The 16014-nt window shown below is 53.3% G+C and overlaps 1 protein-coding gene across 2 annotated transcripts in view; it reads left to right on the top strand.

Annotated features, from left to right (window-relative positions):
• ECE1 (endothelin converting enzyme 1) overlaps positions 1 to 16014 on the top strand; it is a 99481-nt gene that overhangs the window by 38378 nt on the left and 45089 nt on the right. The window contains exons 1-2 of one of the 2 annotated variants that reach the window (XM_079776736.1): positions 8137 to 8234; positions 8483 to 8572. In XM_079776736.1, the coding sequence (XP_079632862.1) occupies positions 8181 to 8234; positions 8483 to 8572 (144 nt within the window). In that variant the 5' untranslated portion in view covers positions 8137 to 8180. Of the gene's footprint in view, positions 1 to 8136; positions 8235 to 8482; positions 8573 to 16014 lie in introns of those variants that run through there. The other variant, XM_079776737.1, reaches the window with a different exon arrangement.

Genomic DNA, 16014 nt, shown 5'->3' on the forward strand with positions numbered 1-16014 from the left:
GGCTCCAGGGCTAATCAGGGAAGGCTTCGAGGGAAGGGGACAGAGTCAGTGGGCCTGGACAGAAGGCAGAGATGACAGATGGAGGCTGTCAGGCAGGTGGGATGGAGAGAGGCGTGGTAGCCGTGCACGGGGCTGGACGGTGAGCGGTGCGATGAGTGGCCTGTGTCGGGGAAAGGCAGGCTTGCCGGCCAGCTTTGGGTGTGGGACGGCCTCCGCGAGCCCTGAGGCTGTCAGTTGGCAGCACGCGGTAAGGCTCTCAGTGCCTCCCGCCCCCCCCCGCCCCCCCAGGCAGGTGAGTCAACACCTGGCCAAGTGGCTGCGTGCTTTCCAGTTCCCTGCGTGTGTGGGCGAGTCTCCCACTGCCCGCACGTTATGGGGAGCCCAGCCTGGGACTCTGGTCCAGACCAGAGCGATTGACTCATTGGCTGGCAGGGCTGCCACCTTCCCCGATGAGGCAGTTAGCAACCCTGACCTCCCACGTACGCTCTGTGCTCTTGGCCTTCCGGTCTCCCCCCGAGTCTCACCTTTAGGCCAACCCTCTCCGTAACTTCTGCCCACCTTCCCCCTCTCCATGCTCAGGCCTCCAGCTCCAGCTGACCCCTGGGTGGCACAAAGTGGAGTCTCACTCCCCCAGCCTCTGTCATACCCTCCCAATTTCCCACCTCGCCACTGGGGCAGCCTGTCATCTCTGAAGGAGGTCTGGCTCGAGAGCCAGGTTCTAAGGTGGCGTGAGAAAAGAGGCAGGGCCCTGAGAGGGTCAGGAAGATCCGGGGTTGAACCCCACCCACTCTGCCGCTAACTGGCACGCTGCCTCCTTCCTCTGGCCTCAGTCTCTGCATCTGTAAAATGGGGATCCCAGGGCTTATTCCACAGGGTGATCGTGAGACACAAATACGTGTATAAAAGAGCCTGAGAAACAGGCAGTGCTGGGCTTGTGTTGGAGTTGACGACTCTTGTTTTCTGTTTTAGGGGACAGCCAGTTTTGTTTTAATAAACGTTTTATTTCAGAACAGTTTTAGGTTTTTAGCATCGTTGGAAAGGTAGCACAGAGATTTCCCTTACCCCACACCCAGTTTCCCGTTACTAACATCTTACACAGGGCGGGGCAAAAGTAGGTTTATAGTTGTTTGTAAGGAAAATAATATAAGAATTAATAAATAATAATAATAATAATACAAGAATAAACTGTGTTTCACATGCTCACAACTGCAAACCTGCTTTTGCCTCACCCTGTATTTGTGGTACATTTCTCACAGTTAATGAACTGATACTGATACATGATTGCGAACCGAAGTCTATCATTATTCAGATTGCTTTAGTGTTACCTAATATACTCCTTCTGTTCAGGAATCCCATCCAGGACACCCCATTACGTTCAGTCGTCGTGTCTCCTTAAGCTCCTCTTGGCTGTGACAGTCCTCAGACTGGCCTTGTTTTTGAAGGCCTTGACAGTTCTGAGAAGTGCCAGGCAGGTATTTTGTAGAATGTGCCTCGGTTGGGATTTGTGTGATGTTTTTCTCGTGATTGGATTGGGGTAATGTGTTTTTAGGAGGAAGGTAAAGTACCACGCACATCCCATTTATCATGAGTGCATACTTGCTCTTGGTGAGTTGGATTGGACTTCTCACTGTTGACATTCACCTTGACATTCAGCCTGTTATTTTTGCCCTGAGTACAGCAGCAGGGCTAGATTAATGCCAAGTGTTGGCTGAACTAAGGCCAAGGTCAGAAAATACGGACAAGGGCAGAAGCAAATGGAAAAGTAGGGAAGGAAAATAAAGAAAAGCAGGTAGGAGGTGGATGCTTCAGCGTGTCCATCAGGTACCAGTTCACTTTGGGATGGGATGTTCCATACCAGGAAGTTCATGTTTCAGCTCATTTACTCTTCACAACAACCCCTTTTACAGATGAGGAAACTGAGGTCTGAAAGGGAAAATGACATGGTCACATGAGCCAGGGACCCTGGGGTCAAACCTGGGTCTGTCTTTACTGCCTCAGTCTCCCAGTGTTGAGTAAGGAACTTGAAGCTACCTTCCCAGGAGAATCAATCAGGGGAGGGGTATTCCTAATACATTTTGTTTTCTAATTCACTTTATTCAGGATGCGTGATGATTAAAATGCATTCCATAAAATGATACGTAGTAGAAATAGAAAATAGGATAAGAGAAAATACAGTGGAAAATGTGGGTAAAAAAGAAAAAGCTGAACATAAAGACCAGGAAAATGCCCATAGGTGAGTTTCTGATTTGGCTGTGAGCTTCCTGGCAGCCAAGGGAAAAAGGGATAGGGCCAATTCCTATGATTCCTGTTATCAGAAAGCAAATAAGCCGTTTACTCTCTCAGGAACTTTGTGGCACATTTAAAAAGAAATTAACCACATGGAAATATCACGAGTGAAAGACACTGAGCAATGTAATGGATAATGTAATAGCAGTAATAGATGTCACGTGATGTCATGCTCAGGAGAGATGGCCATATTTTTACTCTCTTGCCCCTTAGCCATGGTTGTCCTATTTGAATCCTACTTGATTGTTATCGAGCAACTCAATTCTATTTCCTTGTGGAAGTCACAGATGCCTATGCCCTAGTGACAAGCTGGGGTACAGATTAACCAGTTACCTATGTACCAGGTCTGTGCAGGCCACCAGGGATAGAGGGTAATAAGATGATTGTTGCCTACCCCCCAGATCCTTTCTATTCCAGGATAAGGACGCCTAGACAAAGGCCTGAATGTAATGCAGGTGCTATGCCAGGGCCCACCAGCAGGCAGGGCATAGTTCCTTCAGGCTGGGGAGGAGGTAGGCCAGAGAAAGAAAAGGGTAGTTGGGGTGGAGGACTCACAGTCTTGAGAGGGGGAATATCAGGTGCCGATCCCTTGAGGGTGGGGACCGTACCCTATGCAGGGCTACCCCCTCAGCGGGAAGCACCGGGCTTGACAAGCATCAAGGCCTCGGTGAACTCTTGTTGAGCCCTCAAACCCCGCAGAGATAGATCTGGGGTCAGAGTGGTGACCACACACCTGAAGGGTCTGTGGAGGGTGAGCCTAGAGAGGTAGGTTCTGGCTAGATAGGGGAGTCCTTGAATGCCAAGCTAAGGAGTTTGGATTTTGTTCTTTAGGAGGTGGGGGTCAATTGAAAGTTTCTGGGCCTGTGTTTTATAAGAAAGAATTATACAAATAATAACTGCTAACACTTAGTAGTCACTTGCTGTGTGCCCAGAACTGTTCTAAACACTTACTAACTCATTTAAGTATCACAACAGTCCTGTGAAGGAGGTACTGCTATTATCATCCCTGTTTTACACATGAGACAGCTGAGGCACAGAGAGGCCGAGTCACTGGCCCAAGGTCACACAGCTGGGAAGTGGCAGAGTGGCGATCTGAACTGAGGTTTGGATCTAGAGCTTTTACGTCCTACCTTATTGTGTCTATTAAACGCAAGTATTTAACATATAACGTGAGTGGTTGTATGAGATGACATATGAGGATTTAGCAAATCTCAGCTAATTACTGGCACCAGAGAGGCAGGAATCGACAGGGCCCTTGGCCACAAAGGGCTGTATCCCTAAGGAGCAGAGGCTCAGAAATCCACCCTGAAAACAGATTGGAGGGTGTGGCCTCGGAGTCCCAGGCCTGTGAGTTTCACTCAGGAGCTGCTCTTTCCTGCCTCTGACATGCTCCAAAATTCTCTGAAGATCCCCTGCCCTGGACAAACCAACCACAAGTCAGAGCGACGTGAGCATCTAGATTCCTCATTTCTGCTCACCCCGGGCCTGTGATTTCCACAGGGTGGGGTTTCCAGAGCTGGCAGCGTCACGCCCGCATCTGACTTTCATCGCCTCCTCTGCGGCTGTGGCTCCTCCGTCCTTGGTCTCACCAAGCCCTTCTCGGGAACCTCAGGCCGGATTATCCTCCCGGGCTCTGTGGGGTGGGGCGGGACAGGAACCAGCAGATCAAGGTACAGGCTCCACAAAGCAGAGGGTGTCCCCCCCCCCCCTCCCCACAAGCTCGCGGCCAGGCGTGGCACCCAGAGCCGCAAATGAGGCAATTGGGGAGATGGAGCGCTGGCCGCCCTGCCAGCTCAGTGCCGCCCGAAGAAGCAGCGTCCCGTTCCTCGATGAGCGATGAGCGTGGGACCAGGAGGCAGGACCCAGGTTCCAGGCCCAGCTCTGCCATTTGCTAGCTGTGCTGCTGGGGTTCTCTGGTGGCAGAATCATGAAGTCGGTGTGCAGGGAGTCACCTCCTGGCTCCCTGGCTGTCTAGCCAGGTGACTTGGGTGGGGCCTGGGGAGGGGTGAAGAGGACAAGTCCCATCTCCTCCCTAATTCTCAGCCTTCTCATCGGTAAAGTGGAGGTGCTGGTTCCCACTTCACAGAGTGCTGTGGGGTCAGGAGAGAGTTTGTCAAGCAGCACTTAGTGGGTGTTGGGTCTCCCCCTCCACCCCCTTCCACTTCTCTTGTAAAATGTAAGTGATACCTGCTGAGGCTGAGGCTCTAGGTGGGTGTGGGGATCCAAGACCGTGAATGGAAGTCCCTGCCCTGGCTGTGGGCGGGAACAAAGATAGGGCTGCCATTGTGGTTGGAATGTCAGTCACCTGCTGGGGCCTCGGAGCTCCCACCTAACAGCGCCCACTAAGCCATTCCCACGCCTGCGGGGGTTCAGTTTCACTTCAGGGCCCCGGGCGGGCGTTCCCGGAAGGGCCCCTCGTCTTTTGTGTGTTGGGAAATAAACAGCTCTCCATCTCTGTGGATTTCTGCTTGGGAGGTATGTGAGCTTTCCTCCTCGTCTGCGGACAGGTATGTGAGCTCCCTCATCTGTCCGCAGACAGGCTGCAGTGGGGTACAGGGCAGATGCAGCCCCCCCCCCCCTCCACCATGAACTTCCAGCCCCCACGAGATTCAATCCCTGCCTTCAAGATTCTCCCATTTAGAGTCTAAAGTGCTGTGTACTTCCATAGAAGAAAACGTGGGGTGGGAGGCCATGCGGGGTGGGGGGTTGGGGGGGTACAGAGCAGGGATCAGAGGCTGTCTGGGGTCAGGGGTGGGGGGTTGGGGGGGTACAGAGCAGGGATCAGAGGCTGCCTGGGGTCAGGGGAGGGTGGTCAGGGTAGCTTCCCAGAAAGGGTGACCTCTGAAATGAGGTGAAGGGGGAGGAGCCTTGCTTTCCTGCACCTGGGGCAGGTTTCTTCCCTGAGCCTCAGTTTTAGGCTCTGTGAAAGGGGCCAGTAAGACCTGCTTCAGAGGGAAGGGTGAGAGGCTTAAATGAGATGATGGGTAAAAGAGCTGACGAATACCTCCGACCCCTAGGTGTCCCGGAAATAGTATCTGCTGTGCCAGGAAGGGGGGATGCTTGGTGAACTGAACTTCTTTCTTAAGTGTCTTTTCCTTGAGTGTTTGACACCTGTTACTTCGTGTAACCAACTGTCCTAGTTTCGGAAAAGGCTCAGCTGTAACCCAGCGTGAAGTGAAGAAGCCTAGGAGCCCTTTCCCTCCTTCACCCCGTGGGAGTGAGGCAGGAGGCTCCAGGATTAAAATTCTTGCCATAAAGCCCTAGCTGGTTTGGCTCAGTGGACAAAGCGTCGGCCTGCAGACCGAAGGGGCCCGGGTTCGATTCCAGTCAAGGGCACTTACTTTGGTTGCAGGCTCCTCCCCGGCCCGGGCTCTGGTTGGGGCTCGTGCAGTAGGCAACCAATCAATGTGTTTCTCTCACGTCTCTCACATTGATATTTCTCTCTGTCTTTACCTCTCTCTTCCACTCTCTCTCAAAATCAATGGGAAAATATCCTCAGATGAGGATTTAAAAAAAAATAAATCTTGCCATAGTACTCTGCTTGCCCCGGACTTGTGCCCCTTACACAAGTGTCCTTTGTCCTTGGGCATTGCAAAGTTAGATGCAGAAGGATTTAAAGGATACTTGTCACTTCCCCTCCACTTGTTCCCTCACTCACTTTAATTGTTTATTGAGCACCTACAGTAGCCAGGTGATGGGATTCTCTGCCAGAACAGGTCCCAGTCCAGATAAAGCTCACAATTCTGGGGAAGGGCAGGAGATAAATGTAAAAAAAAGGAGTAGTAGCAGGCTGCAATAAATACTAAAAGGGGAATAATGGGGTGCTGTGATACCGAATTTGAGGGGCTACTTAGGGCAGTCAGGACATTTGACGAGATGACATTTCAGTTGAGATCTAAAACAGGAGCTGACCAGGGGAGGAGTAGAGGTGAGAAAAGAATGTTCCAGATAAAGGGAACAGTGCTATAAAGGTCTGGGTAGCCCTGGCCTGTGTGGCTCAGTTGGTTGGGCGTCGTCCCGGGAACAGAAAGGATGCCCATTGAATTCCTGGTCAGGACACATGCCCAGGTTGCAGGCTTGATTCCTGTTGGGGAGTGTGCAGGAGGCAGATGATCGATGATTTGTTCTCACATCAATGTTTCTCTCTCCCTAAAAAAAATCAATAAAAAAATCTTTAAAAAAAAATTTTTTAATCCTCATCTGAGGATATTTATCCATTGATTTCTTTTCTTTTCTTTTTTAGAGAGAGAGTGGAAGGGCAGGGGAAGGACAGAGAGAAACATCAATGTGAGAGACACATCGATTGTTGCCTATTCCATGTGCCCTGACCAAGGTCAGGCCTTCAACTGAGGGATATGCCCTTGACTGGAATCTAACCCGGGACTCTTTAGTCTGGGGGCTCACGCTCTATCCACTGAGCCAAACCAGCTAGGGCTAAAAAAATCTTTTCTCTTAAAGAAGTAAAAAAAACAATAATAATAAAGGTCTGGCCCTGGTCAGTGTGGTTCAGTTGGTTGGGCGTGGTCCCATGCACCAGAAGGTCTCGGGTTCAGTTCCCAGTCAGGGCTTACATATGCCCAGGTGGTGGGCTCCATCCTCAGTAGGGGCATGCAGGAGGCAGCCGATAGGTGTTTATCACATCGATGCTTCTCTCCTGCTCCCTTCCTCTCTAAAAAACCTATAAAAACGTATTAAATAAATAAATAAATAAACGTCTGGGTGGAGGGGAGGAGAAACTTGGAGAATCTGAACAACCATGAGGGCCACACAGTGAGGGTCTAGGAGAGTGAGGTGGGGAGCAGCACAAGGTGAGGATCGGGTGGGCAGGGTCACGGGGCACTGTCCCTACAGAGTCGTAAGCCAGGGAGCGACAGGATTCGCGTTCCCTTTTGAAAGACCCGCTGTGGCTGCGGAGAGGACTCGGAGTGGGCAGGAGGCTGTCGGTGTGGCTGTGACGCTCTCTGAGCCTGTGGCTTCACACGGATCTGTGCTGTCAGCATCAGATAGGGAAATGAACAGAAGTGCTTTTGGGGAGCCGGAAAAATGTAGGGGAGTCCAGGTCTCACTTGAAGTGGAGGGTTTAGGGTCTTGGGTGCAAGGCAAAATGGGTGTCCAGCGTCTTTACTTGAGCACCCCGCATCGGAGAGAGCCCACTTTTCCAGCCGAGGTCACAGGGCCCCTGAGAGGCCTCAGGGGCGGGGGAGAGAGCACCTGCTTGAGGCCTTTGACTCCTTTGAGAGACCTGAAGCTGAGGGTTTGGGGGGAAGTCACACCTTGGAGCTTGGAGGCAAGCACTGAATTCCCCTCCAGCCACCCAAACGGACACTCAGCTTTTTTTTTTCTTTCTTTCTATGTCAGGGGAGTTCTCTGGGATTTTCTGAAATCATTCATGAACTCTGGCTTAAAGACCCTCGAGCTAGAGGACAGGGGAGGGGGAGATACCTGTCTTTTTTATTCTACCTCTTCTTTCTCACTCATCTTTGCAGCTCAGATGGGGGACCCCCGCGGCCGCACCTCCAGGCTAATGGTGGGAGGGACCCCTCACTGTTGTGGGCCAAACTAGGGGCGCCTTCCTAACACCTGACCCTTGGTAGCTGCCGTCGGGCATTATGGAGGGGGCTTAAGGTTTCTCACCAGGAGCGGCTGCAGCCGGCCCCTTCCTGCCGGCTAGGGCCAGGTGTTGGCTGCGCCCTGATCTCTGGGAAAGGGAGGTCTCCCCTGGGCCTCGGGGGTCCCCTGGGGGGCCGGGGAGGGAACCTGAGCTGTGCGCTGTCCTGGCTCCGCCCGCGAAGGTGGCGCAATGCCGGCCGGCCGCTGCCCAGCCCGCCCAGACCTGCCGGGTGCGGGTGCGCGGCGGCGGCGGCGGCGGGGACCCCGGCGTCTCGGGGCGCAGCATGCCGAGCGTGTGGCCGCGGGGCGCACTGGCGGCAGCGCTGTCGGCGCTGGGGGTGAGGGCGGCGTGGCCGAAGCGCAGGGTGGTGGGGAGGCGGGACCCCCTCCCGCGGCGGGCTGGTCGGTGGGCTGGTCTCGGTGTCCGGGCCGGGCCGGGGCGGGGCGCGGCGGAGGCGGTGGCGGAGGTGGTGGCGGTGGCGGCGGTGGTGGTGGCAGCGGCGCCTGGCCGCTTCCCCATTTCCCCCGTTCGGGTGTGAGAGCCATGGAGGCGCTGAGGGAGTCCGTGCTGCACTTGGCCTTGCAGATGTCGACCTACAAGCGGGCCACGCTGGATGAAGAGGACTTGGTGGACTCACTCTCCGAGGGCGGCGACGGGTACCCAAACGGCCTGCAGGTAGGAGCCCGGCCCTCGGTGAGACTCCCCCCATGGGGTGGGGGGGACTGGGCATGCGCACTGGTGCTCCCCTTCCTCCCCCCCCCTCCTCCTCCCGCGCACCTCCGCCCCCATCCTGCCAGCCCAGAGGGGTCCGTGCCAGTCCAAAGCCCTAGGCAGACTGGGCTCCGTGGGGAAGATGCCTTTCTGGGGCAAAAGTGCCCCTGGGGCGCTGAGCTTCCCACCAGCCTCCCCTCGCCAGCTCTGCCCCACCCCGAATCCTCCAGAATCCTCCCCACCAACTGGGGAGCCACAGCCCAGGTGGCAGGGTTGAAGCCCACACTCTCGCTACCCGCTGGAGCTGAACTGGTCCAGTTCCCTTTCACAGAGGCGGTTCCTGGGCCCTGAGGGACTTGCCCTGGACCCCACAGCCTGTTGTTACCGGCAGAGTCTGAAACTGTTGGCATAACCCCCTCTCAGTCCTGGGCACACTCGGCAGGTGGTCACCCTATCTGGTAGCTTACTCTGTTCTTCCTCTTTCCACCCAAATACCTGAAGTGTGGGGGTGGGGGGTGGGAGGGGGGAAGAGAACCATCTTCTGCCCCCTTTCCCTGCCACTTTTCAGCAGCGGGTCTTCGCTGCCCACCACCTCCCTTTCTTGTGGCTCAGCCGTGAGCCGGGCTGCTTTCTGCTCTTTCCCTGCGGGAACTGTCTTTCCTCCAAGCTCGTTAGGTCCAGGAAGATCCGAACTCATGACCCTGCCCTTACCTACATTATCCTCCTTCACCTTCAGGGCCACCCCATGAGCTGTAGGGGTTACTTTTCCCACTTCCCGGTGAGGGAACTGAGGCTCCGAAAGGGAAGCCTACTCGCTGAGGGCCACAGAGCTAGAAACCTGGGAGTGAGGAATCAAACCCAGTCAGCCGAGCACCTCTTCCCTGCGGACACTTCTTCAAAGGCTAAATCCAGCAGGAAATGAGATTTCTGCGGCAGGCACTTTTCCCTTCACCAATCAAAACAGAATCTAATCAGCAATCTTTTTAGTCTCATCTTCCACAGCAGGTTCTAAATATATCAGCACAAAAGCATTTGGAATGCACAACAAAATAATGTGCCGTGTTGTTACCGTCACAATAGCGGCCCACGTGGGTAAAGCCCTTTTCAGGTCACGGAGTGTGTCCATCCCCCCCGAGGCTGCCTGGCCTGAGTGAAGGCAGCTCAGTCCCTGAAGCCGGGGGCCCAGGTTTAAATTCTGACTCCATTCAAGGTCTTGGGTGAGTTACTTACTCCCTTTAAACCACAACTTCCTCATCTGTAAAATGGGAGTTGGAGAAAGTGGGCGTAATGCATAGTACGGGGTCTGCTGTGATGGCTGCTTTTATGACCTCTGAGGTCAGGGCCCCTGCGGCCATATTACACACGATAAGGCTGAGGCTGAGAGAGATTAGGGGGGTTCCGGTGCTCACAGAGCTATCACGTGGGTTGGGGTGCAGTGTTGGTGCCCCTACACCAAACTGGATGCAATGCTCCCTTCTTATACAGGAACAGCCGAAAAAGCTGCCCCAGGGATTTGGGGCCTTTCTGTGGGTACCCAGTCTGGCTTGCCTTAAGCCTCCACAACCGCCCCAATCCAATGCTTTTTCCTCCTGAGAGTCGAGAACCTATCCACCCCCTCTTACAAAGCAGAGCTTTCTATGAATTTTATGGTTTTTGTTTTTTGGGATTTTTTTTGTTGTTGTAAATCCTCACCCGAGGATATTTTTCCATTGATTTTTAGAGAGAGTGGAAGGGAGAGGGAGAGACAGAAAGAAACATGGAGAGGCACATTGACTGGTTGCCTCCTGCAGGCACCCCGACCAGGGCCCGGGGAACCTGCAACCAAGGTATATGCCTTTGACTGGAATCGAACCTGGGACCCTTCAGTCCACGGGCCGATGCTCTATCCACTGAGCCAAGCTGGCTAGGGCTAATTTTATGTGTTTAGTCATTGGGCTTTTTCCCCAGTATATCAACTTTACATGCTCATTTGTGGGGGGTAGAGGGGAGTCCAGTATTAAAAAAATATATTTAAAAATAAACAGTAATCCCACTGCTCACAGATAACCACTTCTGGTTATTTATATTTGCATGTATATATTTTTAAACATAGTTGAGGACACGATGTTGCATCCTGCTTTTCTCATTGAATGCCACTTAATAAGCATTTTTCTATTGGAGGTTGTTAAAAACCTCCAAAACATGCTGCCATTACAAAACATAGTACCTCACCCTGACCAGTGTGGCTCAACTGGTTGAGCATCATCCTTGCACGGAAAGGTTGCCAGTTCAATTCCCAGTCAGGGCACATGCCTAGGTTTTGGGCTCAATCCCGAGTAGGGGGCGTACAGGAGGCAGCAGATCGATGTTTCACTCTCACATTGATGTTTCTTTCTCCTCCCTTTCTCTATCTCTAAAAATCAATAAAAAGTATATTTTAAAAAACCATAATACCTCATGGCACCAATATCTAAAAATACAGTCAATTGCTATATTTGGACAATAGGCCCAAACACCGTAACACTACTGTTGACCCTCTTTTAGCCTTTTGGATAATTTCCTATGAGTTGGTTGCTAGAAACACAACTGTACCCTCCAGTTTAGGCTTTTTAAAATGGACCCGGTCTTCCCAAATCTTCCCCTCCTGACAGGCAGCTATAAAAATAAGCTACTTGGTTTTTCAAGACTTTGAAGCCCATTGGTTCTACCAACTCCAGTTACTGATGCGGATACTGGCCAGTGAAAACCTGCATCTTTCAGCCAAACTTGCCACCTTCATTACTGAATATACCAACAAAATGTTGAATTTAGCCGGAGCCAAGTTCTCCCTGTACCTCATCTGAAAGGGGTTTACTTTTCCTTTAGCTCATATTTTAGTCACAAGTTCATTGCGAGTCCCCAAAATCAGTCACTGTGGCCCGCGTGCAGAATTCACAGTCAGCTAGCTCTGACACGGAGCCCCGGCCTTGCCTCTCATGGGCTCTCAGACCTGGAAGCAACTCACTTAGACAGCTTTTTAATTATTTATTTATTTATTTATTTATTTATTTATTTTTGGTGCAACATGGGGTTAATATTATTAATCCACCTCTCAGAGCTGTTGCAAAGGCTGACATGAGACAATGTAAGTACAGCCTTTGTATAGTGCACAGAAATGGATGTGGCTGTTATCAGGATCATCATCGAGACTCACCAGGCGTGATGCCTCAGTGATGCCCTACATAGAGTAGCTTTTCTCTTGGGAGCCTGTGCTCTGCTCTGACGGGCTGCCCGGCCTCCCCTCACCCCGGCGCATTCCATGTCTGTGGCTTAAAGGTAGAAAGCCAGCGTTACTCCTGCAGCCTCAACGGGGGAGCAGCTGGCCATGACCGTTTACCAAAACCTTTGATGAAACTCATCCAGTGACTTCTAAAAATCCATTTTTTCACACCAAAAAAGAAAAGCGTTTTTAAATACTTATATTTTATATTTAATTCTTAGTGGTTTTCGCTTTTTTTTTTTTTTTTCCTGCCACATACAGGTCTATCTTTTTCAAGGGTGACTTTGGGGGCAGTCCCACTCAAGGCTTTGAAAGACCTCTCTGCTTATCAGGATCTTCTTTCACCTCCACCCACCTGTTAGAGACTCACACTCTTGGCCTTAGAGTTGTTCTAGAATCTGAGATGGTCAGACCTGGGACCTCCTCCAGTGTACTCATTTAAAAAAATATTTTTATTTATTTCAGAGAGTAAAGGAGAGGGAGAGAGAGCTAGAAACATCAATGATGAGAGAGAATCATTGATTGGCTTCCTCCTGCACATCCCTACACTGGGGATCGAGCCCGCAAACCGGGCCTGTGCCCTGACCGGGAATCGAACCGTGACCTCCTGGTTCATAGGTTGATGCTCAACCACTGAGCCATGTGGGCCGGGCCAGCGTACTCATCTTAAAGATAGGAGACTAAGGCCCAGAGGCTGCCCAGTGACGCCCGTGGGGCCTTGATGAAGTCCAGGGCAACCTTTTCTCTTGCTCCACTGGCATCCTGGTATTCCTTCTGGGAAGCAAAGGGAGCTGGAGCGTGCTTCTCTGGATACCAGACTTCGATTTCTGTCTAAGATGCAAGGTCTGTCTCCTGCAACAGGTGCTCCTTTAAGCTGTTCTCAGTCACTGAAAGAGTCAGGCTTGGGAGCCGGGGGCTGGGTGGGGCTCAGAGAAGAGATGGGGAGGACCAGAGGACTTACAGTTCTGCTCCGGGCTGGCCTCAGTGTCCTCAGCCAGACGTCTGCCATATGGAAACTTCTAGAAGAAACCTCCCCAACCTAACACCCTCACGGAGGCAGAGTGCCACCCGGGGCCAAGCTGTCATGGTCTGTCTGCTCTGAAAGGCTGGCTCCGGGGCAGGCAGCCTGGCCGCTCTGCCAGCCCTCCTAGGGTGGCCAAGCTCTTGGGCTGCAGGGGGTGGGCTCCCTGCCAAACCCTTGGCCAGACCGACTCTTTTCTGCTCCATGAAGCCCAGGTCGCTGGGGGGCTTGGTGGTGGTTCAGCCACTGCCATCGCTCCTGACCCCCTGCTTGGTCTGAAAAGCGGGCTTTGCCCACCTGCCCACTCCTGCTGCTGGCTTGGCTCCTGGGCCCCGGGCAGTGGTGGCCTGTCCTTGCCCGCAGAACTGCCTGCAGAACTCGTTCTTGCTGTGAGCCTCGGCGAGCCAGGCACTCACTTCTGTAACCGAATATTTATCCCTCATCAGGGCTTTGTTCCCTGGGCTGTGGAAACCCTGGGAACCCGGGCTGCAGGGCTCGGCTGTTCCTCTTACTCCCATTCTGTTTCTCTGGCTCTGCCGGTCTCTCTCCTTCTGTCTCCCTCTTTACCTCTCTCTTTCGAGGGCCTCCTTTTCTTTCTGTCTCATTCTCTCTCTGCCTCACACGGCAGTAAGTGGGATATGAAGCCCACCAACGAGCTGAGCATTGACAGCAATTCTCAGCTCCATCTTCTGAGCATCAGCTCTGCACCGGGGCCGTGGAGTGGGCTGCCTGCCGCTAACACTCCTCCCCTGCCAGTCGCCGCCGCAGACTGGTGATTGACATGCCCTCCTTTCCCAAAGCAGCATGAGAAACCATGCGCATCCTCCCCTGGCTGTGAACTGTCTTCCCGGGGGCTCGGCCAGGAGAAGGGACTGGCCAGCAGCTCAGATTTACACCCAGGAATGGGACAGCCCTCCTGGAGAGGTCTCCGGACCGGGGCCCGGTGCCTCCAGGTGACTTCTGCCCGGGGGATGCCTCTGGATCCTTCCACCCTCAGAGATGGGTTAGGGCTGGTCCAGAAACCAAGAGGCCCTCCGCCGGGCAGTACAAGTCAAGCGAAGCCGGTTACAGAAGTCAAAAACCCTCTTTTCAAATTCCGTGTGCCATTTCTGCCTGGCACCGTGAATTTCTAATTTAATTCTGACTGAATTCTAATTGAATTTTACCGTGAACACTATCTGTATGCTTGTCATTAAACAGTGAGGCTCAGCTCGACTTTGCTCCTGGGGCAGCGCAGCCCTCGGCGGAGGCTGCGGGTTCTGGAGAGAGGTGGCCTTTCTCGCCGTCTCCCTCCCGTGTTTCTTCTAACCTAATACTCGTACCTCCTCTTCGGGATGTTGTGAAGGTAGAATAGCACCACCCAGCAACAAAGTGGAATTAACACAGTGCCAGGCACACAGAAAGCACTCAAATATTAGCCGCCTTATTACTCTTTTTTCCTTTCCTCCTTCCCTCTGTTCCTTTCATTTCTTCTCTCCTTGCACCTCCTCAGATTCCCTACCTGTCCCGCTTTTGCTCTGTCCACATAAGGGCAGGTTTCCCGCTCCCCTAGCTTGCTGCCTGTGCTCCCTGGCTTTCGAGAGCCCGCACCAGGCACAGGGCTCCCTGCCTCTTTGCCTTGCACACCTCCCCCACGAGCTAAGCTGTGATCGTGGGGCACAGAGGCCTTGAGCAGGACACAGAACGTGGCACAAGCCCGGGGGGGCAGGACAGCAGGAAGACGGAGAATAGGTGTCAGCGCCTGCTTCGTACGTATCCTTTGGGACCCCTTTGAATACAAGGTAAACTGTGCGAGAAAATTGATGCCGGGGCAGAGGCACTTCCTAAACCTCCCAGTGCCTCGGACGTGTTAGCATCATCCCAGGCTCTGTCTCCGCACCAGGCCCTCCCAGCCCGGTGTGAACTTCATGGTAGCCCCGTGGTCAGAATCTTCATTTCCCACCTTTAAAAAAGGTTCTGAAAGGAGTTTAGAGGGCGGCACCCCTCCCCCGCTGATGCATCTGCTTCGGTTTCTGAGCCCCCTGGATCTCCGTGGAAAATATGACTGGGCCCCAAGTTCCTTTTCTCGTTTTCAGAAACCAGTTTTCCTTTCACCAGAAGTGCTTGTGTTCCCCTTTCTCTGGTGCGGCAATTCCTAGTCATTTCCTGGCCAGAAAATGCCCAGCGATGACCACGAGGCCACTCAGTGCCCTTCCGTTCCCGGGTGACCAGCCTTAGGTCCCCCAGTGCCAGTGTGAGGCCCTTGCGTGACCTGACTGTTGGTGGGGCACTTGCAGGTCAGAGTCTGGGTCTCCCCATCTCCCCTGGCGACTCCTTTGCCTCCCCACCCCCTGGCAGGCTGTGGGTGTCTGCCACCAAGCCTTGTTCCCTTCACCTGGGCCTTTCCAAAGGGCAGACCCAATCGTGTCACTCCAGCTTGCATTCTTTAAACCAGCTTACAGGCCCTGGCCGGTTTGGCTCAGTGGATAGAGCGGCGGCCTGCGACTCCAGGGTCCCAGGTTCGATTTCGGTCAAGGGCATGTACCTTGGTTGAGGGCTCATCCCCAGTAGGGGGTGTGCAGGAGGCAGCTGATCGATGTTTCTCTCTCATCGATGTTTCTAACTCTATCCCTCTCCCTTCCTCTCTCTAAAAAAAAAAAATCAATAAAATATATTAAACCAGCTTACAGGTGCCCCTTAGGATCTCGGCCTTGCCACCCCCCAGTTCCCTTCCCCACTCACCTGACCAGCTCCTACTTATTCTTCAAGACCCCACCAGGCATCCCCACCTCCAGGAAGCCTTCCCTGCCCACCCCAGTCCGTGTCTTTATCTGCCTCTCTCTGGGCTGTGAGCCCCTGAACAGGAGGGAGTCTGCCTTCCTCTCAATAGTTCCAACAGGGCCCTGAGTCGGTGCTCAGCGGTTGGCACACAGCCATAAGGTCACTGAACCAAGCCCCGCCTTCAGGGGACCCCCTCCTGCACTGGGGCCCTTGCTTTTGCCGAAAGTACCTCTCGGAACAGAGGGGAGCCCCGAGGGCCCTGCCCCGCCCTCCACTTCCTCTCATTGTGCCTCCCTTCCTGTTTCGGCTGTGAGGCTGGGGACCTTTTCCCTCCCGTTGAGGCCTGCCCGGATAGAGCTATTTCTCCTTTGCACCTCTCCGGACATC

The sequence above is a fragment of the Cnephaeus nilssonii genome (assembly GCF_951640355.1).
Source record: "Cnephaeus nilssonii genome assembly, chromosome: 7".
NCBI classification, from domain to species: Eukaryota; Metazoa; Chordata; class Mammalia; order Chiroptera; family Vespertilionidae; genus Cnephaeus; species Cnephaeus nilssonii.